Raw genomic sequence first — 25,238 nt, forward strand, 5'->3', positions numbered from 1 at the left:
AAATCCCTTATGATTATACAGTGGAAGTGAGAAATAGAAAGGGACTAGATCTGATAGAGTGCCTGATGAACTATGGAATGAGGTTCGTGACATTGTACAGGAGTCAGGGATCAAGACCATCCCCATGGAAAAGAAATGCAAAAAAGCAAAACGGCTGTCTGGGGAGGCCTTACAAATAGCTGTGAAAAGAAGAGAAGCGAAAAGCAAAGGAGAAAAGGAAAGATAGAAGCATCTGAATGCAGAGTTCCAAAGAATAGCAAGGAGAGATAAGAAAGCCTTCCTCAGCGATCAATGCAAAGAAATAGAGGAAAACAACAGAATGGGAAAGATTAGAGATCTCTTCAAGAAAATTAGAGATACCAAGGGAACATTTCATGCAAAGATGGGCTCGATAAAGGACAGAAATGGTATGGACCTAACAGAAGCAGAAGATATTAAGAAGAGGTGGCAAGAATGCACAGAAGAACTATATAAAGAGCTTCACAACCAAGATAACCACGATGGTGTGATCACTGACCTAGAGCCAGACATCCTGGAATGTGAAGTCAAGTGGGCCTTAGGAAGCATTACTACGAACAAAGCTATGGAGGTGATGGAATTCCAGTTGAGCTGTTTCAAATCCTGAAAGATGATGCTGTGAAAGTGCTGCTCTCAATATGCCAACCAATTTGGAAAGCTCAGCAGTGGCCACAGGACTGGAAAAGGTCAGTTTTCATTCCAATCCCAAAGAAAGGCAATGCCAAAGAATGCTCAAACTACCACAAAATTGCACTCATCTCACACGCTAGTAAAGTAATGCTCAAAATTCTCCAAGCCAGGCTTCAGCGATACGTGAACCGCGAACTTCCAGATGTTCAAGCTGGTTTTAGAAAAGGCAGAGGAACCAGAGATCAAATTGCCAACATCCGCTGGATCATGGAAAAAGCAAGCGAGTTCCAGAAAAACATCTATTTCTGCTTTATTGACTATGCCAAAGCCTTTGACTGTGTGGATAAATAAATAAAACTGTGGAAAATTCTGAAAGAGATGGGAATACCAGACCACCTGACCTGCCTCTTGAGAAGCCTGTATGCAGGCTTCAGGAAGCAACAGTTAGAACTGGACATGGAACAACAGACTGGTTCCAAATCAGGAAAGGAGTATGTCAAGTCTGTATATTGTCACCCTGCTTATTTAACTTATATGCAGAGTACATTATGAGAAATACTTGGCTGGAAGAAGCACAAGCTGGAATCAAGATTGCCAGGAGAAATATCAATAACCTCAGATATGCAGATGACACCACCCTTATGGCAGAAAGTGAGGAACTAAAAAGCCTCTTGATGAAAGTGAAAGAGGAGAGTGAAAAAGTTGTCTCAAAGCTCAACATTCAGAAAACTAAGATCATGGTATCTGGTCCCATCACTTCATGGCAAATAGATGGGGAACCATGGAAACAGTGTCAGACTTTATTTTGGGGGGCTCCAAAATCACTGCAGATGGTGATTGCAGCCATGAAATTAAAAGTAGCTTATTCCTTGGAAGAAAAGATATGATCAACCTGGATAGCATATTGAAAAGCAGAGATATTACTTTGTTGACAAAGGTCCATCTAGTCAAAGGCTATAGTTTTTCCAGTAGTCATGTATGGATGTGAGAGTTGGACTGTGAAGAAAGCTGAGCGCTGAGGAATTGATGCTTTTGAACTGTGATGTTGGAGAGGACTCTTGAGAGTCCCTTGGACTGCAAGGAGATCTAACCAGTCCATTCTAAAGGAGATCAGTCCTGGGTGTTCATTGGAAGGAATGATGCTAAAGCTGAAACTCTAATACATTGGCCACCTCATGCGAAGAGTTGACTCATTGGAAAAGACCGTGATGCTGGGAGGTATTGGGGGCAGGAGGAGAAGGGGATGACAGAGGATGAGATGGCTGGATGGCATCACCGACTCAATGAACATGAGTTTGAGTGAACTCCGGGAGTTGGTGATGGACAGGGAGGCCTGGTGTGCTGTGATTCATGGGGTCGCAAAGAGTCGGACATGACTTAGCGACTGAACTGAACTGAACTGAGGAAATTCACACACACACACAAAATCAAACAATTGATCAGTGTTGCAGAATGCAAGATAAATATATTAAATCAGTGGTGTTTCTATACACTTGAATGATCTGCAAATTAATTCTGCTTACATTAACATCAAACAATAAAATACCTAGAAATATTTAATACAAGAAGGGCAAAGTTTATACTCTGCAAACAGCATTGTTGAAAGAAATTAAAGATCTAAATAATGGAAAAATATCCCACTTTCATGGATCAAAAAACTTACTTTGCCAAAATGATAATACTCTCCAGATTGATCTACAGATTTTAGTGCATGCAATCCTTATCAAAATCCCAGCTGCCCACTGTTTATAATAGCCAGGACATGGAAGCAACCTAGATGTCCATCAGCAGACGAATGGATAAGAAAGCTGTGGTACATATATACAATGGAATATTACTCAGCCATTATAAAGAATACATTTGAATCAGTTCTAATGAGGTGAATGAAACTGGAGCCTATTATACAGAGTGAAGTAAGCCAGAAAGAAAAACACCAATACAGTATACTAACGCATATATATGGAATTTAGAAAGAAGGTAATGATAACCCTGTATGCGAGACAGCAAAAGAGACAGAGATGTATTGAACAGTCTTTTGGACTCTGTGGGAGAGGGCGAGGGTGAGATATGGGAGAATGGCATTGAAACATGTATAATATCATATGTGAAATGGATCACCAGTCCCGGTCTGATGCATGATACAAGGTCTTGGGGCTGGTGCACTGGGATGACCCAGAGGGATGGGATGGGGAGGGAGGTGGGAGGGGGGTTCGGTTCAGGATGGGGAACACATGTACACTCATGGTGGATTCAAGTCAATGTATGTCAAAACCAATACAATATTGTAAAGTAAAATAAATAAATTAAAAATAGACTGCTGCTGCTACTGCTGCTAAGTCGCTTCAGTCGTGTCCGACTCTGTGCGACCCCATAGACAGCAGCCCACCAGACTCCCCCGTCCCTGGGATTCTCCAGGCAAGAACACTGGAGTGGGTTGCCGTTTCCTTCTCCAGTGCATGAGAGTGAAAAATGAAAGTGAAGTCGCTCAGTCGTGTCCGACTCTTAGCGACCCCATGGACTGTAGCCCACCAGGCTCCTCCATCCATGGGATTTTCCAGGCAAGAGTACTGGAGTGGGGTGCCATTGCCTTCTCCAAACAGACTGAGGGCATTAAAAAAAAATAATCCCAGCTGCCATCTTTGCACAAATTGATAAGCTGATTCTAAAATTCACATATAAATGTAAGGGATTCAGGATAGCCAAACTGATCTTGAAAAAGAACAAAGTTGGAGGACTCACACTTCTAAATTTTGAAACTTCCACAAATCTCCAGTAATTAAAGGACATTGTAGTACTGGTGTGAGGATAGACATATAAATAAATGAACTGAGAGTCCAGAAATAAACCCTCGTAATTATTCTCAGTTGATTTTCTGCAAGAGTTCCAAGTCCATTTAATAGAAAAAGAATAGTTTTTTCAAGAAATGGTCCTGTGAAAACTGGATATCCACTTGCAAGAAACATATTTAAACTCATACCTTATACAGAAAATTACATCTACAAAATACATGTACCTTATACAAAACATTGCATCAGAATGCATGTAACAGCTAACGCTATAAAAGTTTTAGAAGAAAACACAGGTGTACCTTTGTGACCTTTGTGTGATCTTTGTGACCTTGAGTTTGTCACTAGTTTCTTAGATACAATAGTGAAAGCACAAGTGAGAAAATAAAAAAAAGATATATTGGACTTAAAATTGAGCATTTTTCTGCTTCAGAGAACACCATCAAGAAAGTAAAAAGCCCACAGAATCTGAGAAAATGTTTACAAATCTTATATCTGATAAGGGATTTTAATCCAGAATATATAACAAACTCTTAAAATCCAGTAGTAAAAAGACAACCCAATTTTAAAAATAGGCGGACCGTGAATAGATATTTCTCCAGAGAAGTTATAAAAATGACCAACACACACATGGAAGGATGCCTCAGTAGCATTAGCCATCAGGAAAATGCACACGGAAACCACAGGACGCCACTTCACATCCAGTAAGACGGCTAGAATCTAAAACAGATTAGCAATATGTGTTTGCATGGATGTGGGGAAATTGGAACCCTCATGCTCTGTTGGCGGGAATGTAAAACTCAGAAGATTCAGCGTAAAGTTACTGTATGCCCCAGCAGTTTCACTCCTAGGTATACACCCAAGAAAACGGAAATACGTGTCCATACAAACCCTGTGCGGAAAAGTGGGTTTCATTCCAGACTATTACAATAAAGCAAATGTTGCAGTAAAGTGAGTCCTGAATTTCGTGGTTTCCTAGTACATGTAAAAGTTATGTTTTAATGCCTTGAACTGTGCAGGGGTTAGATTAGGGGTGCCCAATCCCTGAGTACTCAAAAATCCATGTATAAGTTGACCCCTGTGGTTCAAACCTGTGTTATTTAAGGGTCAGCTATACATACCTTAATTAAAAATTGTTGCTAAAAAATGCTAACCATCATCTCAGCCTTGAGCAAGTTATCTTTTTTTTTTCCTGCTGGTGGAGGATCTTGCTTTGATGTTGACAGCTGCCTGACTGATCAGTGCGGTGGTTGCTGAAGAATGGGGTGGCTGCGAAAATTCTTAAAATAAGACAGTGAAGTTTGCCGTATTAATGAACTCTTATTTCCATGAATGATTGTTCTGTAGCAAGCATTGCTGTTTGATAGCATTTTACCTGCAGTAGAATTTCTTTCTGAAGGGTTTGGAGACAATGCTTTCAAACCCTGCAACTGTTTTATTAACTAAATAAATTTATTCTAAATCATTTGTTGTCATTTCAACAAACTGCACAGCATTTTCATCAGGAATAGATTCCTGATGAACAACAGGATCAAGAAGCCACTTTATTTACTCATTCATAAGACACAGCTTGTCCTCTCTTCTGATTTTGTCATGAGATTGGAGCAGTTCAGTCAGTCGCATCTTCAGGCTCCACTTCTAATTGTGGTTTTCTTGAGATTTTCACCATATCTGCAGCTACTTCCTCCAGTAAAGGCTTAAACCCCTTCAAGTCATCCATGAGGGAATCAGCTCTTTCAAACTCCTGTTAATGTTGGTATTTTGACCTCTTCTCATGAATCACGAATGTTCCTAATGGTGTCTAGAATGGTGAATGTTTTACAGAAGGTTTTCCATTTACTTTGCCCAGATCCATCACAGAAATTAGGTCTCTAGGAGACCAGGCTTTGCCTTGAGGTTCAGCTTCCTCTGGAGCCTCATTTGAATGTTGAATTTGGTGGCTGTCCACTCTCTAGACGCCCTGGGAAGCTATTGGTGGGGGCCTCCCAAGGCCCAGATGCCTCCAGGCCTGTCAGGACCCATGGGAGCCACAAAGCCTACCTAGGAAGACAAACCAAAGGTCAGGCTGGAGGAGGAAATAGATTGGACCCCGGTTGCTACTCCCATCCCTGGTGGGTGGCCTGGCAGGGAGGGAAGCTCCCTTTCTATTTGAACTGACCAGGCCACTTAATCATCTTTTCATCGAGTCTGAACTTCAGGAAGCTTTTTCAGGAGCAAAACAGATGGACAATGCCTGGGACAGCTCTATGCCTGTGGGTAGGGTAGGATGGGTGTCTACCCTGCTTCTCCTCATTATGAAAGTTAGTTAATGTAGATTAGACTGAGGGTTTAGGCTAGATCTAACTTAGGCTGAAATGTAATTTAGGTGAAACCTTCTCCCCTATTGTTGAACCAGTGTAGAAGAATATGACCTGGGTGTGGAACGTGTCCCCACTGGATTTGAATCACTTCCTCCCATGCCTGTGCCTGGCCAGGGATGGGTCTTATGCAACCTGAAGTAGCAACAGAAGCCCCCCTTTAAGTGCATGTCCCTCTAGAAGAGGAAATGCATACAATCTCTAATCTATCATGAAAAGAAAGGAACCTAAGCATTTCTTCCTAGAATCCCAGATATTTGGGGATAGGAAAGACTGGAGGGCTCCCTTGATGTCCACCTGCCCCAGGCCTCACAGAGTCCATCCACAAACATTAAATAGACTCTGTTGAGCATTGCTCTTGTTCCAGGTGCTTTTTTATACGTAGTCAATGTTGTGGCAGTCTGAGCGCAGGTTGGAAAAGAATTTCCATACCCAGAGTATTGCAGAAAGGAGTGAGTTTTACTGAGAACAAAGAGCAGAAATAATGTGCTTGCTGCGAGCACAGCAGACTGACCTTCTGACAGGCCAGGGAGAGTCGTTACTGTTAGAACAGCCTACTGGTTCAAGGGAGAGATGATTCTGTGGGCTAGTAGCCAGTTTCTATATCCTCAAGATAAAATTCCTGTTGGAAGGGTGGTATTAGGTGATTTGTTAGGGTGCTATAGGGTGAGTACCAAGGTGGTCATTTTTGCCTAATTTGGGGTCAGGAAGCTGGCTGGTAAGGATCAGGGGGCTTCTGGCAACAGTTACAATGGGGCTCAGTCAGTTCCAGAGATGATCTTGTTTCTGTGGTGAGGCCTTGCACCTGTGACCTTGGTATGGGACTCCACAGTCTCATTCTTTTTCTCTTTTTTTTCTTATTGAGATACAATTGACACACAGCACTGTGTAAGGTACACAGCATAATGATTTGACTTACATACAATGCAGTTTCATCCTTACAACATCCATTCAAGGAAGGTAACCTAGTCCACTTGTCACAGTTGAGATGTCCCGGTTCCCCCTCATGACCAACTGGGCACATTGTCAGCCCCAGGATCTCTGTCTTGGTGGCAGCCACTGGTTCAATGGTAACTCATTCATTCCATGACTTGTGCATGCTCCAAGGTACTAGACAAGGGGACATTATGGTGACCACAACCAGACCCATCATTACCCAGTTCAGTTCAGTTCAGTTCAGTCGCTCAGTCGTGTCCGACTCTTTGCGACCCCACGCCAGGCCTCCCTGTCCATCACCAACTCCCGGAGTTCACTCAGACTCACGTCCATCGAGTCAGTGATGCCATCCAGCCATCTCATCCTCTGTCGTCCCCTTCTCCTCCTGCCCCCAATCCCTCCCAGCATCAGAGTCTTTTCCAATGAGTCAGTTCTTCGCATGAGGTGGCCAAAGTACTGGAGTTTCAGCTTTAGCATCATTCCTTCCAAAGAACTCCCAGGGCTGATCTCCTTCAGAATGGACTGGTTGGATCTCCTTGCAGTCCAAGGGACTCTCGAGAGTCTTCTCCAACACCACAGTTCAAAAGCATCAATTCTTTGGCGCTCAGCTTTCTTCACAGTCCAACTCTCACATGCATACATGACCACTGGAAAAACCATAGCCTTGACTAGACAGACCTTTGTTGGCAAAGTAATGTCTCTGCTTTTGAATATGCTATCTAGGTTGGTCATAGCTTTCCTTCCAAGGAGTAAGCGTCTTTTAATTTCATGGCTGCAGTCACCATCTGCAGTGATTTTGGAGCCCAAAAAAATAAAGTCTGACACTGTTTCCACTGTTTCCCCATCTATTTCCCATGAAGTGATGGGACCAGATGCCGTAATCTTAGTTTTCTGAATGTTGAGCTTCAAGCCAACTTTTTCACTCTCCTCTTTCACTTCCATCAAGAGGTTTTTTAGTTCCTCTTCACTTTCTGCCATAAGGGTGGTGTCATCTGCATATCTGAGGTTATTGATATTTCTGCCAGCAATCTTGGTTCCAGCTTGTGCTTCTTCCAGCCTAGTGTTTCTCATGATGTACTCTGCATGTAAGTTAAATAAGCAGGGTGACAATATACAGCCTTGACGTACTCCTTTTCCTATTTGGAACCAGTCTGTTGTTCCATGTCCAGTTCTAACTGTTGCTTCCTGACCTGCATATAGGTTTCTCAAAAGGTAGGTCAGGTGGTCTGGTATTCCCATCTCTTTCAGAATTTTCCACAGTTTATTGTGATCCACACAGTCAAAGCCTTTGGCATACCCAGAAACCCACACAAATGGATGTGAAATTACACTCATAGAAGGTGCTGAGGAGAAGTCTGCAGATGAGAAGTCCTGATGGAGTTAGGAAGATGTGGTGGGTTTGCTGGGAGATGAGACATGAGTACATGCTTGCGTGGCCAGGGGAATGGGGAAGTGGCTGAAGCTCAGAGGACCAGAAAGAGGGTGGAGCAGGACAAGGCTGCTGTGGGCAACAGGGGCTGGACCACTCTGGGCCCTAGGCTACCTTAAAGTATTAGGTCCTTACTCCCAGGGCAAGGGGAAGACATTGAACTATTTGAAGTAGAGGATGACATCATAACAAGTGTCATTTTAAAAGCTAACTGCTGTATGGAGAGCAGGTGGGAGGGGACAGCAGGGTTGCAGCGTCCAAGAAGTGTGTATGGCCAGCAACGTAGCATGGAGCAGTGGCGTGGAGGTGGGGGATGGGGGAGATAGCATCAAGAGATACTTAAGGAAAAAGTCAGATAGTCTTTGAGATGGAATGGATGCTGTGACGGGTGATGGGTGAGCTGGATTCATGGGCCATGCAGTCTCTGCGTTAATTCAGGCCCCACTCCTGATTTAACACTCTGATGTCACTTTCTTAATCAAATTTGAACAAGGGGCTCCACATTGTCACTTTGCACTCAACCTTGTAAAGTAGGTGCCTGGCCCTGCCCTGGGGCTGGAACTGGACTCTCAGGGCCCCCTCCCCCAGCTGCAGGCAGTCCAGAAGCAGCTCTCCTGGAGCAGGGGGACCAGGTGTTGGGCTTGGAGGGCTCACTGCCTGGAGCCATCAAGCTGCAAACAGATCAGAGCTGCAGCCAAAGGGGCCTGGCCCTGCAGGAGAGCAGCAGAAATGGGGGTCAGCCCCGACCCCAGTCTGAAGCACACTTTTATTCTCTAAGAAGCAATGAGATGGCAAGATATGATTTCTGGAGTCCTTTGTGGGCCATCATTTAACACATTTATGGTTCTTTTGTATCTTCGTTGCAATTCCTTGTGGCCTCTCCATGCTGGGCTGGCCCTCAACCGTGGGACGAGTAGACACTGGCTTGCAGGGGCTCGGCAGGCCCTTGCGTGTCCTCTCCGTTGTCTGTTGTTTCTTTGTCGCTCTGTGCCTGATTGCCCCCGCCCCTGCCCCGGGTAGAGAGAAATGCTCCATGAGGTAAAAAACAACAATAACAACAACAGCAAAACCAGTTCTGGGAGCAGTGATAATTTGTGGCTACTTTTGGCTGAAATTTCTGTGGCCTGGTCTTCTCTGGTGAAGCTGAGGGAGGTCTGTTAAGAGAAGACAGACCCCAGCAACAGTTTGGCCCAGGGCTGGGCTGTGCAGGCCCCCAGAGTGGGTTGGAAGCACCTGGCTTGCCAGGGACTGTTTTGCTGGCCTGGAGGACATTTGAGCCTCTGTTTCCGGAAGTTGTATGTGTCTCCACTGGCTCTGCAGCCTGCAGACGTTTCTGTTCCCATTTCTGAGCCATGTGCTTAGTCTGTCTTGTTTAAGATGTGTTTTCTTTAGGACCAATACCCTTGGCTCGTAATCTGGGAGCTTGGGCAATAATATTGGGGTGTATTGGATGTGGGGAGCATGTAGGGAAACTCTCACTAATGTGGCTTTCCTGTCATAGGCCCCTGGTTCACTCAGATTAGGGGATAGTGAAGTGTACTCTGAGCCCTGTGGCTTGGGGTTTAGAGGACAAATTCCAGCTCATCTCTCTGCACCAGGCCATTGGTTCCTGATCTGTGGTCCCTGGACAACTGGGCATCCTTGTAGGTAGTGGCCACAGTTCCTGTTTCTTAGATACTCGCCATGTAGCAGGCATCATTCCAGCTCTTCTTTCATTGAAGCTTTCTGAGCAACTCACTGACACAGTGGGATTGTGTATTTTTCCCCCAAAGTTACAATACTGCCTTTAGTCAGACGTGCCTCCAGCACTTCACTGTTCCCTGCAAAAGACAGACTGTGTTTCTCCTCCTCCTGCACTGGGGGGACTTCATGACTGCCTTGTGGAGCAGAATGTGGCAGAGAGATGCACTGTGACTTCTGAGGCTCGGTCCTCCTGCTAGTGTTTGCCGAGTACCTACTGAGTGCTCCAGGCCTCAGGGATGCTGAGGATGCGTCATCAGTCTGTGTGCTCCCTGCCCCGTTGTGTGTGTTTTGCTTGCTAGACTTAGAGAATGATAGAACTGTGAGGGATCTCAGAGACTTTCCAACGCCCTCATTTTTAGGAGAAGAAACCAGGGCCCTGGAGGAATGAGGACTTGCCCTTGGTCATACAGGACTCTGCGTCCCTGGTGCAGTTGAGGTCCCGGTCCTTCTGCTTGTCTTGGCTTTTGCCCATCTCAGGAGCGCTGGTTAGTGGAGTTCAACTCCAGACTCGGTGCTGTGATTCTCGGTCACTCTGTCGGGCACACAGTAGGTGCTTAGAAGATATTTACTGAGTGAATGTTTGTGCTGGAAAGAGCACAGAGTCTGCTCGGCCATAATGCATTCAGCAGCCCAGCAGGAGAGGTGAACTTCAGTAGGGGCCCCCTCTGGGAAGAAATGTCCTTTGTTTTTTTTAATGAAAAATGAAAGCGAGTGGGCTGTTGGAATTCGTGGAGGTTTAGGGCAAGTTTTGTTTTGAAGCTGTCAGGTCTCTGGAATCCCCCTTAGGCTGTTTCATTCCACCAGAGATGGACTGATAGAAAAGAGGTGGGAGGTGGAGGGAGTCAGGAGGAGGGGCGGGGGAGGGCAGATGGAGAAGAGCTTTGCTTTCTTTGTGTGCCCTGAATGAATCTAGGCTGACTCTCCAGTGATCCCAGGGGACTATCTCAAGTCACCTCTCTTAGCCCCTTGCAGTTTTGTACCTGGCCCCCTAGCCAGCCCCTTGCCTGTCACTGGTCACCTCTGTCCATCAGGTAAGACACCCAAGTCAACCAGGCTGGGGGTCTGGTGCCTGCCACCTCTCTAGATCTGCCTCGTGCTTTACTCCAGCCATGCTGGCCTTCTTTAACCAGTTATGGGGCCTTGGGCAAGCCCCTCCTCCTCTCTGAACCTCAGTTTCTTCCTCAGTAGTCCTCAGGAGAACCCCATTTGTTTGTTCATTCACTTGCTGTGAAGATAACCCCCACGTTTAAATGACTTCCCTCCTCTAGGCCCTGCCTCTTCAAAAAGTCACACATTCCAAAGCTCCTGATTCTCAATAAACCTTTTCTTCTGCCTAAGAATAGCTTGCTTTAAAAAAAGAATAAAGAAGAACAACCTGCTTTTATTCCAAGCTCTGCTCCCCCCTTAGAAGGCTTTTTCTCTCTGGTCATGCCTTAACATAGGCCAGTGGTGTCTGCAAGTGGAGAATGTGGGTGTTGATAGTAGTTCCTTAATAGGAGGTTGGGTTGTTACAGCCACGGTCAGTGGACACGTTTGTGGAATTGGAAGCATCATGCTTTATCTCTGCCATCACTCCCTCTCAGGAAAAATAGCGAACATATCAGAATAGCATGCTTTCTCACAAAGAGTCCTCTTTTAGCCAGATTTCCTCAGAAAGATTATTCTGGGAAGCAAAAGACTGAACCTAGTGGTTAATTTGCAGAGGGGTGTTTTTGGGTAATCCAGTGTCATTCTCTCAACACATTGCTATTGATAGGTATGCATGACAGGAAACATAATGGTAATTATACAAAGGACCATGATCTGCGAGACATATTCTAGGCACTTACACTGCACTGGGGAGACTCGACACATTTGTATTATAGGTGAAATCTGCAGTCAAGCATCAGAGCTTCAGAAAATGGGGAATTCTCAGTGGGCTGAGGTGGTCAGGGAGGGCTTCCCCTAAGAGGTAAAGATCTCAGATTCTCATCACACCAGTTCGGATTCAGAGGGCCTAACTCAGGTCCTTGTCTGGTACAGTCTCTCTCTCTGTCTCTCTCTCTCTCTCTCTCTCTCTCACACACACACACACACACATACTCTGTTGGTCTTAATTGAAAAGATAAATGAGTTCAATCCAGGAAGATAAGTAAGATGGAGGTTGATTGGATGAGAACATGTTTTCATAGGATAGTTCTGGGGTGAGGATTGTCAATGTGAGAAAACAGCTTCAGATGTATTTAACTGTTTGCAGAGCACTCCTCACGTGAGTGAAGTCTTACTTCCTCACAGCCCCACGAGGTCAGCCCCCAGAGAAACTGAGTCTCGGGGCTCCGTGACTTGGCCACACAGGTCGTAGATGGTAAAGCCCAGAACCTAGCAGCAGCAGTGGCCCACCCCTAGTATGTCTTGGCACAGGGCTATAACTGTTAGCCCCCATCCTTGACTAACACTATTCTAGCCACATAATTTTAAAAGGGGTAAGTGAAATGTCAGGAAGAGATGCATTTAACGATACTTAAAGAGCCATGTCCACTGTTGAACCCTCTTTTTTCTTTCTGCCATTTTTTTCTCAGCCAATTTAAATTATTTTTTTAAATGATTTTAGAATAGAAAAAGAGCTAGGAGTCAGAAAAACCATCTTAGAATTTCATATTACTTTGACATCTTTTAGGATTTTAACACTGAAGCATAGCAAAGAGGCAGTAATGGCTTTGGGCCATAGACAAACAGAGTCATTTTAAAATGAAGATAGATTTTTTTGAGGGGGAGGGCCTTGAGATCTTCCCCTAAAACTAAGTGAAGAAAGACCTCTCCCAGTGCTGATTGGAACAGAAAGTATCTCATTCCTCTTGAATGGAAATAGGAGCAAAAATATTCCAAAGCATGAATCCACTGCTAAATCCACTACATCAAGCTCCCTGGAACAGTAGGAGGGGAAGAAGCCCTGAAATTGACCTGATGATTGGGGAATATCTGTTAAATGCTTTTGTAACTTCCTCACTGTCAATTCAACAGGGAAACACTGCTATCCAAGCCTCCCGTTTGCCTGAGAGTCAGGAGCTTCTAAATCAAGAAAGGAAGAAACCAAGCATATTATTTACGAGCTTCTTCCCTCTTGCTGCTTTAAGTCACAGTGAAATAAGCCTGTTTGTTACCACGCTGGGGCAACGCTGGGCAAGATTACACCGCTTCGTGGGAACCGGCAAGACCGGCCTTCCGCGCCTCCTAGCGGATCTATGAGGTGGTACAGCCTACGCTACACGCTGCAGAAAAGCTGGCCACTGGCAGGCAGCGCCGCATCCTAACGCCGTCCGCGCGCATAGCCTCGACAGGGCTCCTTGATCGCTTCTAGTCCCTACCCAGCCACCAGTCAGGGCTGCAGGCGAGGTGATTCCACCCCAGGTTACAGCGTCCGAGCCCTTAGCATCCTATCAGACTGGGTGCCGGCAGCAGCCACTTCAACCTGCCCCGGGAGCACACGCGTCTTTGGAACCATCCGTGGCGGTGCAACTTCCCCAGGGAACCAAGTGTAGTTTCGCCCTACGACTCGGTTCAGGTAGCTGAATCCAGCTCATGAGTGGACAGGATGTTTGGCGCTGGTGGAGCCACTGGGACCCGAGGGAAGGTGTTGGAGTGCTTTGAGATCCTAGTTCCGGAGGCGCCGCCGGTACTCTGAGAGATTGTAAAGTACCTGCTCAGGATCTCGACGGAGATCCCTTGGCTGTCGGGGGCCAAGACGCCTGTTGAGTTCCCGAACCTTCGAGGATGCTGGGCTGGGGAGGATCTCCCCTGAGAGGTGTCAGGGGTACTGAGAACAGGTTAGGCGTCCTGGATATACTGAGTCAGGAGTGCCTCCAGGATGGAGGCAAAGAAGAGGTTGTTGTGGAAGTTCAGGGGTGGATGGCTAAGCATTTTAGAAACGGGGTTGGAGGGGGATGGTCTTGATCAGGGTTTCCCAGGCAAGTGGCTGTTTGGGAGCGGGGAGGGGGGTGTCTTCAGAGGGAGCATCCGGAGTGGGGTTTACTAGGAGAGGTGGCTGTCCTGTGGGTTCTGGGGAATAACTAGTTGGGGGATCCCTAGGCGAGGTGGCTGGCTTAGAAGTCCCAGTCCGGGAGGAAACTGGTTATGTTCCTCCCTCTCCTTCCGTGGAAGCGACTATCTCAAGGAACTGCGGGTCCGGTAGATTCCCGCTCATTTCCAAAGTCTCAAAAGAAGTTTCTCAAACGGAAATTTCTAGGACAGCCGCTCAGCAACCCCAGGGCCGGCGGTGGTGGCCCTAGTCCTAGATAATTTGGGGTTCCTGGAAAGGGGACAGCTGAGGCATACACGCGTCGGGAGAAACGCACGGTCTTCTCACGGCCCTCGGGGTTTGTTTCAGAGTCCGACCCAGCAGATCGGTCCGCGGAGTCTCAGGGAGGGGAACCCAGGAGCCCCCACCCCGCCTCCAGGCACGCCGGGACTGCAAGTCGGGCCCCGCCCCCGCGCCGCGCCTTAAAGGACTCGAAGGCCGGGGCGCACCGCGGCGGCCACGGTCATGGAGGGTGCGTTTGCGGCTAACTGGAGCGCTGAGGCGGTCAACGGGAGCGCGGCGCCGCCGGGAACCGAGGGCAATCGCACTGCCGGGCCGCCACAGCGCAACGAGGCCCTGGCGCGGGTGGAGGTGGCCGTGCTGTGCCTCATCCTGTTCCTGGCGCTGAGCGGCAACGCGTGCGTGCTGCTAGCGCTGCGCACCACGCGCCACAAGCACTCGCGCCTCTTCTTCTTCATGAAGCACCTGAGCATAGCCGACCTGGTGGTGGCGGTGTTCCAGGTGCTGCCGCAGCTTCTGTGGGACATCACGTTCCGCTTCTACGGGCCCGACCTGCTGTGCCGCCTCGTCAAGTACCTGCAGGTTGTGGGCATGTTCGCGTCCACCTACCTGCTGCTGCTCATGTCGCTCGACCGCTGCCTGGCCATCTGCCAGCCGCTGCGCTCGCTGAGCCGCCGCACCGACCGCCTGGCGGTACTCGTCACATGGCTCGGCTGCCTGGTGGCCAGCGCGCCGCAGGTGCACATCTTCTCGCTGCGCGAGGTGGCCGACGGTGTCTTCGACTGCTGGGCCGTTTTCATTCAACCCTGGGGGCCCAAGGCCTACATCACGTGGATCACGCTCGCCGTCTACATTGTGCCCGTCATCGTGCTTGCCACCTGCTATGGCCTTATCAGCTTCAAGATCTGGCAGAATTTACGGCTCAAGACGGCGGCGGCGGCGGCAGAGGCTGCCGCGGGGGCTGAGGGCGAGGCGGCAGACTGGGCTGGGCGCGCGATTCTGACCCGCGTCAGCAACGTCAAGCTCATCTCTAAGGCCAAGATCCGCACGGTCAAGATGACCTTCATCGTCGTGCTGGCCTTCATCGTGTGCTGGACGCCATTCTTTTTCGTGCAGATGTGGAGTGTCTGGGATGCCGATGCGCCCAAGGAAGGTAGCGCGGGCGGAAGCACCGGGAGGAGGGAGCGCGGCGGGCGTGGCCTGGTCCTGCTGTCCCTGTCCAGGGTTTGGCGGGCTTCGTGGATTGTTCTGAGCCTTGGCCGCATCATCTGCTGGCCAGGTGACTTGGGGCATAACCTCCCTGAGCCTTGACTTCCCTTTCTGTAAAATAGCAAAGATGATAAGCCAGTTTTCCCCTGCAGTTGTTATTTAGTTGCTAACCAGTGTCCGACTCTTTTGCGATCCCATGGATTGTAGCCCGCCGGGCTCCTCTGCCCAAGCGATTTCCCAGGTAAGAATACTGGAGTGGGTTGCCATTTCCTTTTCTAGGGGATCTTCTAGATCTGTATTAGCAGGTGGATTCTTTATCACTGAGCCATCAGGGAAGCCTCCTCTTCAACAGTAGGGGAATGAAATGTGAAAATGCACGTAAAATCCCTACCACAGTCTTTAGGCCACATGGGGTATTTGATTCACTGTTACGGACCCGAAAATTGAGCTTCCAATGACTTGCCTTTTCCACCTGGTGAGCAATGCGGGGAGGTGACTTTCCGACCCAGGCCCCATCTCCTGCCACGTTAAGTTCACTTCCCTTGAACTTCCACTTTAAGTTCAAGTCAGCGTGAACCCGGGAGACCTGGTTTGAATCAGAGCAGCGGGAGATGGGTGCTTGGATTCTTCCAACCGAGCCTGAGAAGGTGTGGGGCAGGGCGCTGTCAGTGGGCGGAGACTGGGAATCCCTTGCCGAGTGGAGGAGGCGAGTTGTGCCCCTCGCCCTCTCTCCAGCCGCGAGGTGGAGAGGTGAGTATTGCGGCGGCGGCGCTGTCAGTACCCAGGAGCCCAGACAGTGCTTCTGCTGAGGGGTGGGGGCAAGCAGGGAAGGGAGCGAACGGAACGCAAACTTCCCCGTTTGTCTCTGGAGCCCGGTTGATTTTGGTAGGCGGGAAACGCGCGCTCTCCAGTGGAGGACAGACAGTGTCAGAACTGCGGGTGGCTGGTGAAACCGGGAGGCGAAGGTAGGGTGGGATGCTATGAGGAGGGATCCAGGGGAGCAGAGCTTCTGGGGCGCTGGCTTCTGGCCGAGGCTTTGCGCCTTCAGCCTTCATCACAGACAGTTCCGGTAGCTCATTTGCAAACAGCAGGAGGGGTGATCTGTGGTGGTGAACGACTTAACACCTTTTGGTTGCAAGGTAATCTCAATGCACTGGAATGCCGGCGGCTCAATTGCTTGTAAGGAAAGACTGGGAGGCTTTCTTTCAGCTGTTCTGTCCGTGAGAAAGCAAACTTATCCCATTTCTGGATAGAATCAGTACTACTTCCACCAGTCTCCAACACGGCAGCCAACCCGTGGAAGCTGAAATCATCATTCAGCTCTCTAACTTTGCTTTGCTCACAGATCAGGGACTAACTGAGCAGCTGGAGAAATCACATGTGGCTTGTCAGCTGGCCTTGTGGCCCCCACAGAACTCTTTCCTTAGGTCTCGCTCCCCCTGCCAGTCCCTGTAAACCCAGCTGCTCCTTTTCCATCTCTCCCCGCCTACACCTTCACTCACACCAAGCTCTGCCTTTATTGGTTTAGAGCTCGCCTTGTTCCAAAAATAACTTGGGGAGGGGGCTCAAAGATTCAGGTCCCAGGCATGATAAAATAGATAGGGGAAAATGGGAAGAAAGGGGGGAAAAGGATAAAAGTATAATAATAGCAATAATAAAGCTTCTTTGTGTGTTGGGGGGAGGGGGCTGTGCAAAAGGCTTCCTTTTCATAAGAGCCAAAGCAAAGAGGAAAACTCTCGATTTCAGTATTTTCATTGTTCAGAGCAGAAAATAGAGGAGAAAAAAGCAAGAGGAGGGTTGTGATAATTTAATGAGCGTCCCCGCCCCAGTAGCCACATGCTATTGGGACCCTGCTTTGGTGAGTCTAGTAAGTCTGCAGAAGGAGGGCTTGGACCAGACAGCCCTAGCAGGTTTGGACAAGCCCCGGATGGAACCGTCAAGATCAAATTGCGCAGCCAAAAGATTTGGCAACAACCTTTCCCCTTGAACTCTGTGGAACTTGCTTGGCTGCTGGTAACAGGGACTCTGACCCTGAGCTGCTTCTCTGAGGGGAGATGAAGACAGATGGATGTATCCAGTTGGTCAAGACAGCAGGCAGGCCTGTAGGTCCCCAGGTCTCGGTGCAGGCTAACAGCAGGTGTTGGAGCCGGTGTTGGCCTGTGTTTGGAGCCCACCCTTCCACTTTCTCTTGTGTCCTTGTGCTGATGATTTCCCCTTTCTGAGCCTCAGCTTCCTCCTCTGTCATAATGAGGATGACATGGTGTGACCCATAGCACCTGGGGACCACACGATCAATGTCATTCCGCCTTTCCCCCATTCTGGTTGTTTAAAGTTTTGTTTTCATTCTTGGGATTGGCTTTGAGAATCTCGGCAGTCAGAGGAAATAGACATTTATTCGTCAGAGGAAATAGGAGGGGGTGGGGTGTTGGCAGAGTCTGCTGGACAGTATGTAGTGTGTCCAGGAGGGTTGGTGTGTGGAGAAGCTTGTTAAAAGCCAGAGAGGTGGACTGTGAACCTTGTCACAGGGGGGATGCCACCTGTCCTGTTCTCTGACGTGTGCCCATTGCCTAGCACAAGGCTGGCCATCCCCTGGAGTGCAACCAGTGCTAGTTGAACAAACATGTGGGTTATGGGAGGAGGAAGGTGCATAAGATGGGGCAGGGATGAGTGTGTAGAGTTGAACTGAAGATAAATAAGACTCTATGCAGACCTCTGGCCATAGAATTGGCTACTCGGTGAGGAAGTGCGCCCCCCACCACTTGGGGTAATCAAAAATCTGCCAGGGTGTTTTGCCAGGGGAAAGGTTGAAATCCATAGGAGGCCTGGTTGTAAGTGTTTCCCCATCTGTAAAATGAGCAGCAGTCACCCTGGATGGTTGACTAAACCTGCCTGGGGCTGTTTGCTGGGGTTAAGATTAGGCTTTAGGTTGTGGGGAGGGGAGGGTAGAAGGTGCTGGTGGCATACAGCCTGGCATGCAGTAAGTGCACTGCCAGTGCTTTACAAAGAGGAAGATCTCAAGACGTGTCAGGTCATGGAATCGGTCCATACAGCTGAGGGAGTGTGGATTGTTGAGCTCAGGAATGCATTTTCACAGAGGGACTACAATTTTCATCGAGTGGTGGCAAGTCCAGTAATGCTGGGAACAAGAGTGTTAAGAGGTCAAGGGAAATTAAGGTTTCCCCAGAGGAAGCAGTATGATGCAAGGTGGGGAGATTTTAGCTCTGAGTTTTGGAAGCCCAAGGGGACCGTTTCGGATGAGTGGGTGGCAGAGCGGTGTAACCAGGTGGTCTTCCTGTGATTCTGATTCCAGGCCACTGAGGGGCAGCCTCAGGTGCCACGGAGGGCACCTCCCTCCGTGCTCTGCTGGAACACTGGTACCTCCCCCCCTTTCCAGATGCTTCAGTACCAGGGTCCTCTGCCCTCCACAGTCCACGCCTCACACTGTAATGGTCACACTTATTCATTCTATTTCTTTCTCTTTATCCCCACCTGACCTTAATATTTGCGTGCGAACTCACTTTTTCCAGGGGAAATTGAATTTGCGTTCAGTTATCTTGTTAGGGGCCCATCTCCCATCATCAAGCTGAGAAATTGTCTTTTTGCTTTTCCAACATACTGGTGGTGGTGACTGGTTTATCAGGACCTCCTGTCTGCTAATTTCATGCTTCACTTCAACTTAGTCCCTTATTGGACATTTCCCATTTTCCAGCCTCTGCTAGTGGCCAAGGACAGAGCCACAGATGTCACAAAGTCCTCAACCACAGATTATAAGCAGAAATAGTTACAATATGAAGGGACGATGCTGTAAGAGTTGTATTCACTTGTCAGAAGTACCGTGAGTGCCCCCAGGATTCATTGATTCTAGCTCCCTGGAAAAAAAATCAGGATCAGAGAGGAATCAACATTTGAAAAGGGTTTTGAAGGATGAGTAGGAGCTGGTTATGCAAAGAAACATACACACATTGCCTGATGAGATCATTGGAATACTTCTCAGACTTCATTTTGTACACAGAATCATGTGGGAGAACTTGTTAAAGTGCAGATTGTGATTCAGCACATCTGGGTGGGGCCCGTGAGACTGCATTTTTAACAAGCTCCTAGGTGATGCCTGTGCAGGGCCCTTGACTGGACATTGAGTAATGAGGCTTTAAAAAGCTTTAATGTGTTATCTCTGTTCCCAAAACATGTGGCTTGCCTTTGCATGAGTGGCCCAAGTTGGTGGCAGGGTCCTGTCATTCTCTGAAGGGTAAGGAAAGGCTCTCCGTTTGCAGGAAACCTCACCTCTTCTGCTTCTAGAACATGGTTATTTCTCAGGTCCTTCCTGTAGGCCCCACATGTCCCTAGATTTGAGCAGTGGCATCACGGAAGACTATTTAAAGCTGTATAGCCCACAAGTTTAGCTCTTTTTCCTGACCTTATACACGGCAAGATCACACACCTGTGACTTTTACAATTCCAATGTTGTAAAATGGTGCTCTTTTCAAAGAGCCTTGGAAAACATATTCATATTCAATCTTTCTGTACATGTACATCCAGAAATCATTTTTTAAAAAGCCTCTGTACACCACAACTCCCAAATTCTCCTATAGCTCCTATAGGGATAAGGGATTTAGTCCTTATGAGAGGTGCCTGATTTGGGAGCCATGGGTTGGGGAAGGGTGGGGAGGGGAGGCCTTGAACTGAGTGAGTGGTTTCTGGAGTGAGAGCCTCTTAGGAAGGTTGATGAGCTTGATCAGATTCAACTGAGCCATAGGTCTTTGAGTTGTAAGTGACATGTGTTCGTTGCCTCAGGAACAGCGCAGCCAGAGAGGAGAGGCCATGGCCAACTGCCCGTCAGCTGTTCCGGGCTAATTTGGGCCCAGGGTGACAGTGATGGTGACAGGCGGGGGCAGTACCGGGAAATCCGCATAGGGGACTTCGTGCAGCTTGAGTAAAGCCAGGCTGGTGGGTGGATGGACCACTGGGACACCCTGTCCTCGCATGGCCCTCGGCCACCCACCTCCTCATGAGTCATGGTTCTGGGTGGAAGTTCAGCATGGTGTCTGTCTCCTGGGGGCGGTAAATGCCCAGCAGGGAATGTTTGCAGTTGGCGCATGGCCCTTTCTGCTCAGTTCTCTGCTTGGCATGTAGGAGCCCCCACTTGAAGATTACCCCAAGTGCCCTGCCTTGCGCTCATCGCCTGTCTGCCAATGCTGCCACTCCCCACTGACTAGAAGGCCTGTCTGGCTTCTCTCCTTCTCACCTGGATTTGTAAATCCCTTGAGGGCAGGTCCCCAGGGTTGCTTGGGTGGCTGGCACTGAGTAGACACAGCAGGGGAGGATGCATGGGCATCTGATCTCTTCCTCCACCCCTCCCTCCCTTTCCTGAGAAATGCCCTGAGCTCAGGCCAGGCAGGTGTGAGGCCCAATCCCTGGTTCATGCCTCCCACTCAGCCCCTCTTCTCTCCAGGACCAAAGAGAGTGGTTTGCAAGCCCTCAGGGCTTGGACCTTGAGGGACAGGTGTTCCTTTTGCTGAGGGGGATAGAAGACATGGATGAGAGCCAGCTCGCCTGGTGGAGACCCTGAAATCCCTTTCTCACCCATGGCTGCAGCCCCCTTCCCTGCTGGGTTTCTTATGGCAGAGTAAAGTTTTCCACAGCAGACCATCTGGAGTTCCTTTGGGGTCATGTAATCCAATCTCAGGGCTCTGGGTTTTGAGTTTTGTTTTGTTTTTTTTTTTAAGTCATGGATAAAAGGGCAAAGAACAGTTTCTTAAATTGAACTCAAGAGTGATAAAAAAAATCTGCAGTTGATCACATTTCATATCTGTAAATAATAATATAATAACTTGAATAAACACGTTGCCATTCACAATGCCCTTTCACACAATTTTTTCCCCCCAATTTTCTCAAAGCCCTAGTGGGTGTCACCTCCATTTCAAGATAAGGCTGTTAAGGTTCAGACAGTAGATGTGGCTCAGAGAATGAATAGGTAGGAAGGGGGTTCACACCCCTTGGGTTTGCATCTGGGTCCTCTGTAAGGGGCTCCCCATGGGCCTGACCCCCAAGGAGATGCTGGCTGCTGACCACTCTCTTGGATGAATCTCTAGATTCTGATTTCCACACCCTCCTTTTGTCCAAACTGACTTCCCCATCACTCTGCTCTAGCATAACTGAGGCCAGAGTCACAGGAACTTGGGAGCTGGGCTGACCCTTCAGAGCAGCTGGGATGCAGGCACAGGAGCCAGCCTGGGGGCCCTGCCTTGAAGCAGGCACTGTATATGGGCTGCCTGGTACAGGGTGTTACCCCCTGGCTGAAGGCAGTGCCCCCAGAGAAACTCCGCTGTGTGCTTGCTTGCTATTCTCTGGCAGCTCTGGGCTGAGTGCCCGGTCCTAACATGGGACCCCGAGTGGCCACTACAGCATCCGCTGCCAGCCTGCTGGACTCCAGTGGGGCAGCGCCTCTCTCAGTCGCCTTTTCAGTCAGTGGCCGATTGCAGCAACCCACTGGGTGGCTATGTTTTGAAAGGAGATGGTTGACACAGTGAGGATTTCAGTGTAGAAGACCACCGCCAGGAGAGTGGAGTGGCCCTGGGACTTGAAGGTAGAATGCAGGTGAGCAGAAAGTGGAGGGGGTGATTTTACAGCACTCTTTCCAGCTGCAGTGTCCTGGCTGTGTGTGAGCAAAGCAGAAGACCTTACCTCTGAGATCTGCATGCAAGATCAGATATTCCTGGGCTAAAAGCATCTTCGTAAGTCAGCTGGAATAAGTCTGGAGCCTTCTCCTCCCCTGCTGGGTCACTCATTCAGAACAGCATGGACTTAGACGAGCCCAGACGGCCCCCTGGCACGTGGTCACGATCGCAGCTGCCGTGCATCGGCCATCTGTAGTATTAGGTGCTCTTCTGCCCTTGCTGTGCTCCTGTGAGATTTGGGGACTCTCATTATCATCATTCAGAGATGAGAAAACAGCAGTTTCTTGGGGAGTTAAAGTATTTATGGCTGGCAGGGCTACATGCTAGGTCTGGTAGCTTCTACCTCTGTGTGCTTGGATACTCTTGAGTGGGAGGCAGTTGACTTGCGAGGTCAGTAAGGAATGAACAGGTGGCCATGCAGATGGAAGCACGTGGTAGGGAAGCTTCGGATGGGAGAAAGGACAAGGAACGTTCCAGGGCTGGGCTGTGCATGTGCTCAGAGCACTGATGTGGGAGGAAGGCAGGCTTGGTCTCTGCCGTCCTCCGCCTTGTGACACAGCACCTGGTCCCTCTTCTCAGGAGGTGAGGCTTCATGCCACAAGAGTGATGCCGTGTTCTCCTTTCTTCCCCCTCCGCCTCCAGCCTCACCTTTCATCATCGCCATGCTCCTGGCCAGCCTCAACAGCTGCTGCAACCCCTGGATCTACATGCTCTTCACGGGCCACCTCTTCCAAGAACTTGTGCAGCGCTTCCTCTGCTGCTCATTCCGCCGCCTGAAAGGCAGCCGGCCTGGGGAGACAAGCGTCAGCAAAAAGAGCAACTCGTCCACCTTTGTCCTGAGCCAGTACAGCTCCAGCCAGAGAAGATGCTCGCAGCCATCCACGCTGTGACTGATAGGGCCAGGACTGCCCTCCTTGGCTTCGATTGTGCGACAGTGACACTCTGGTTCTTGGTGGCTGTGTATATGTGTGTATAAGGTACCTTTCAGTTTGTACCCCTCTGCACCTTGGGCAGCTGGAGTTGGGTGGGGAAGCAACCCCCATGGGGAAAGATGGTAGGGTGACTCCACCATCAAACCAAGCCCCGGATCTTCCGTGGGCTCCCACGGGTACTTCTCCTGCCCTGACCCCACTGCTGCCTTCCTTTAACAGTAAGTCCCCTACATAAGAATGGGTTCTGTTCTGAAAGCACGTTTGTAAGTCCAGTTTGTTAGTAAGTCCAACAAAGTTAGCCTGGGTACCCAGCTAACACAGTCAGCTATATGGTACTGTACTAGTTTACTATATAGTATAGTGCTGTATAGAGTACCGTACTGAACTAGTATATTACTGCACTGTAATAGGTTTGTAATACTTTTCACACAAGTAATACATACATAAACGCAGAAAGTAAAGCATTTTCAGTTTTATGGTAGAGTACCTTGAAAAGTACACCTGGAATACAGGGGCTGCCATGCCTCTTTGAAAGTTTGCAACTAGAAGGTTCATGTGTAGAGGACTTACTGTATTCTGGGATCTTGAGAGAGGTAGTAAGTATAAGATTGGTGACCATTGGGTACAGAAGCCTAGCGTTCTGAGCTTGGGGTGAGGACTAGGACCTTGCTGGTGGTGGTACTAATAGCCTCCTGGCCTCAAAGCGCTTTTGCCTTTGAGTGGACTGGTGCTAGCATCCTTGAGCACCAACTTGTCTGAAGGTGGCCCCAGAACAGGGGATTCTCTTCGGAGACTGTCTGGCACAGGCAGCCAAGTAAAACTTGGGTTAAAAGTGTTTGATATGCTAATACTTAAGGATTTGGGAAAGAAAAAGGAAATAAAAGACATCCAAATGTGTAAAAGAAGTAAAATTCCTTACAGATGATGCAATTTTGTATATAGAAAATTCTAAGGAATTCATGCACACATGCACATACACAAACCCAGTAGAACTAATGCGTGAATCAGGGTTGTGGAATACAAAGTCAATATAAAAATCAGTTGTTCCTCTTTACCCTGGCAATGAACAATGTGAAAATAAAATTCAGAAATAATTCTGTTTATAATAGTATCAGAGGGAATAGGAATAAATTTAATGAAAGAAGTGCAAGACATATCCTGAAAACTACAAAGTATATTTGAAAGACGTTGAAGGCTTAAGTGAATGGGATGACATCCTATGTTTATGGATCAGAGACTTAAATATTGTTAACAATACTCTTCAACTTTATATACAGATTCAGTGTAATCCCTATCAAAATCCTAGCTAGTTTTTTTGTACAAATTGATAAGCTGATCCTGAAATTCACATGGAAATGTCAGGACCCAGAATAGCCAGATAAACACTGAAAAAGACGGACAAAGTTGGTGCATTCATACTTCCGGTTCAAAACTTATTATAAGGCTACAGTAATCAAAAGAGTGTGGCATAGACAAAAGAAGAGGCATATAAACCAGTGGAATGGAATGGCCTTGTGTTTATGGCCAATAGATTTTTGACAAATGTGGCAAGAGAATTCAATAGGAATGGTAGTCTTTTTGGAAAATGATGCCAGGATAGCTGGATATCCACATGCAAAAGAATGCAGTTGGATCCCTACCTCACACTACATACAAAATTAACTGAAAGTGCATCAACCTAAATATAAGAGCTTAAACTGTATCTTAGAAGTAAGCAGGGATGACTCTTTGTGGCCTTGGACTAGGCCATGGGTTCTTAGATACAACACCCAAAACATAAACCTAAGGAAGAATAGATAAATTGGACCTCATCAATGGGGCACAAAACTCTTATGCTTCAGAGAGCACTATCAAGAAAGTGACAAAACAACCAGAATGGAAGAAGATGCTTGGAAGCCATAATCTCGTGTCTAGAATATATCAAGAACTCTTACTTTTTATCAGTAAAATGCCAAATAACACAGTTTAAAATACGAGCAACATATTTGATAAACAAATGAGTAGACATATTTTTGTATCTTCTACAAAGAAAAGATATAAGTGGCTCGTAAGCACATGAAAAGACTCTCAGTATCCTTATTCATGAAGGAAATGCAAATCAAAACCACCATGAAATAGCAGTACACACCCACCAAGATGGCTCTAATCAGAGAGATAGGCAATGACAGGTGGGAGCGAAACTGGACCTCTCCTCCATCACTTGTGGGAAGGTAACATGGAGCAGCCACTT

General features: G+C 48.1%; 1 protein-coding gene across 1 annotated transcript; it reads left to right on the top strand.

The window, feature by feature from the left end:
- Positions 1-12,523: 12,523 nt before the first annotated feature.
- On the top strand, positions 12,524-23,910 carry OXTR (oxytocin receptor). Its single transcript, XM_086366606.1, has 2 exons — positions 12,524-15,346; positions 22,719-23,910. The coding sequence occupies exons 1-2, from the start codon at positions 14,419-14,421 to the stop codon at positions 22,964-22,966; spliced, it is 1,176 nt and encodes a 391-aa protein (XP_086222732.1). The 5' UTR covers positions 12,524-14,418; the 3' UTR covers positions 22,967-23,910.
- Positions 23,911-25,238: the final 1,328 nt, after the last annotated feature.

Source organism: Bos grunniens, chromosome 22 (assembly GCF_055505025.1).
Source record: "Bos grunniens cultivar Pamir isolate PY7600 chromosome 22, Bosgru_T2T1.0, whole genome shotgun sequence".
NCBI lineage: Eukaryota > Metazoa > Chordata > Mammalia > Artiodactyla > Bovidae > Bos > Bos grunniens.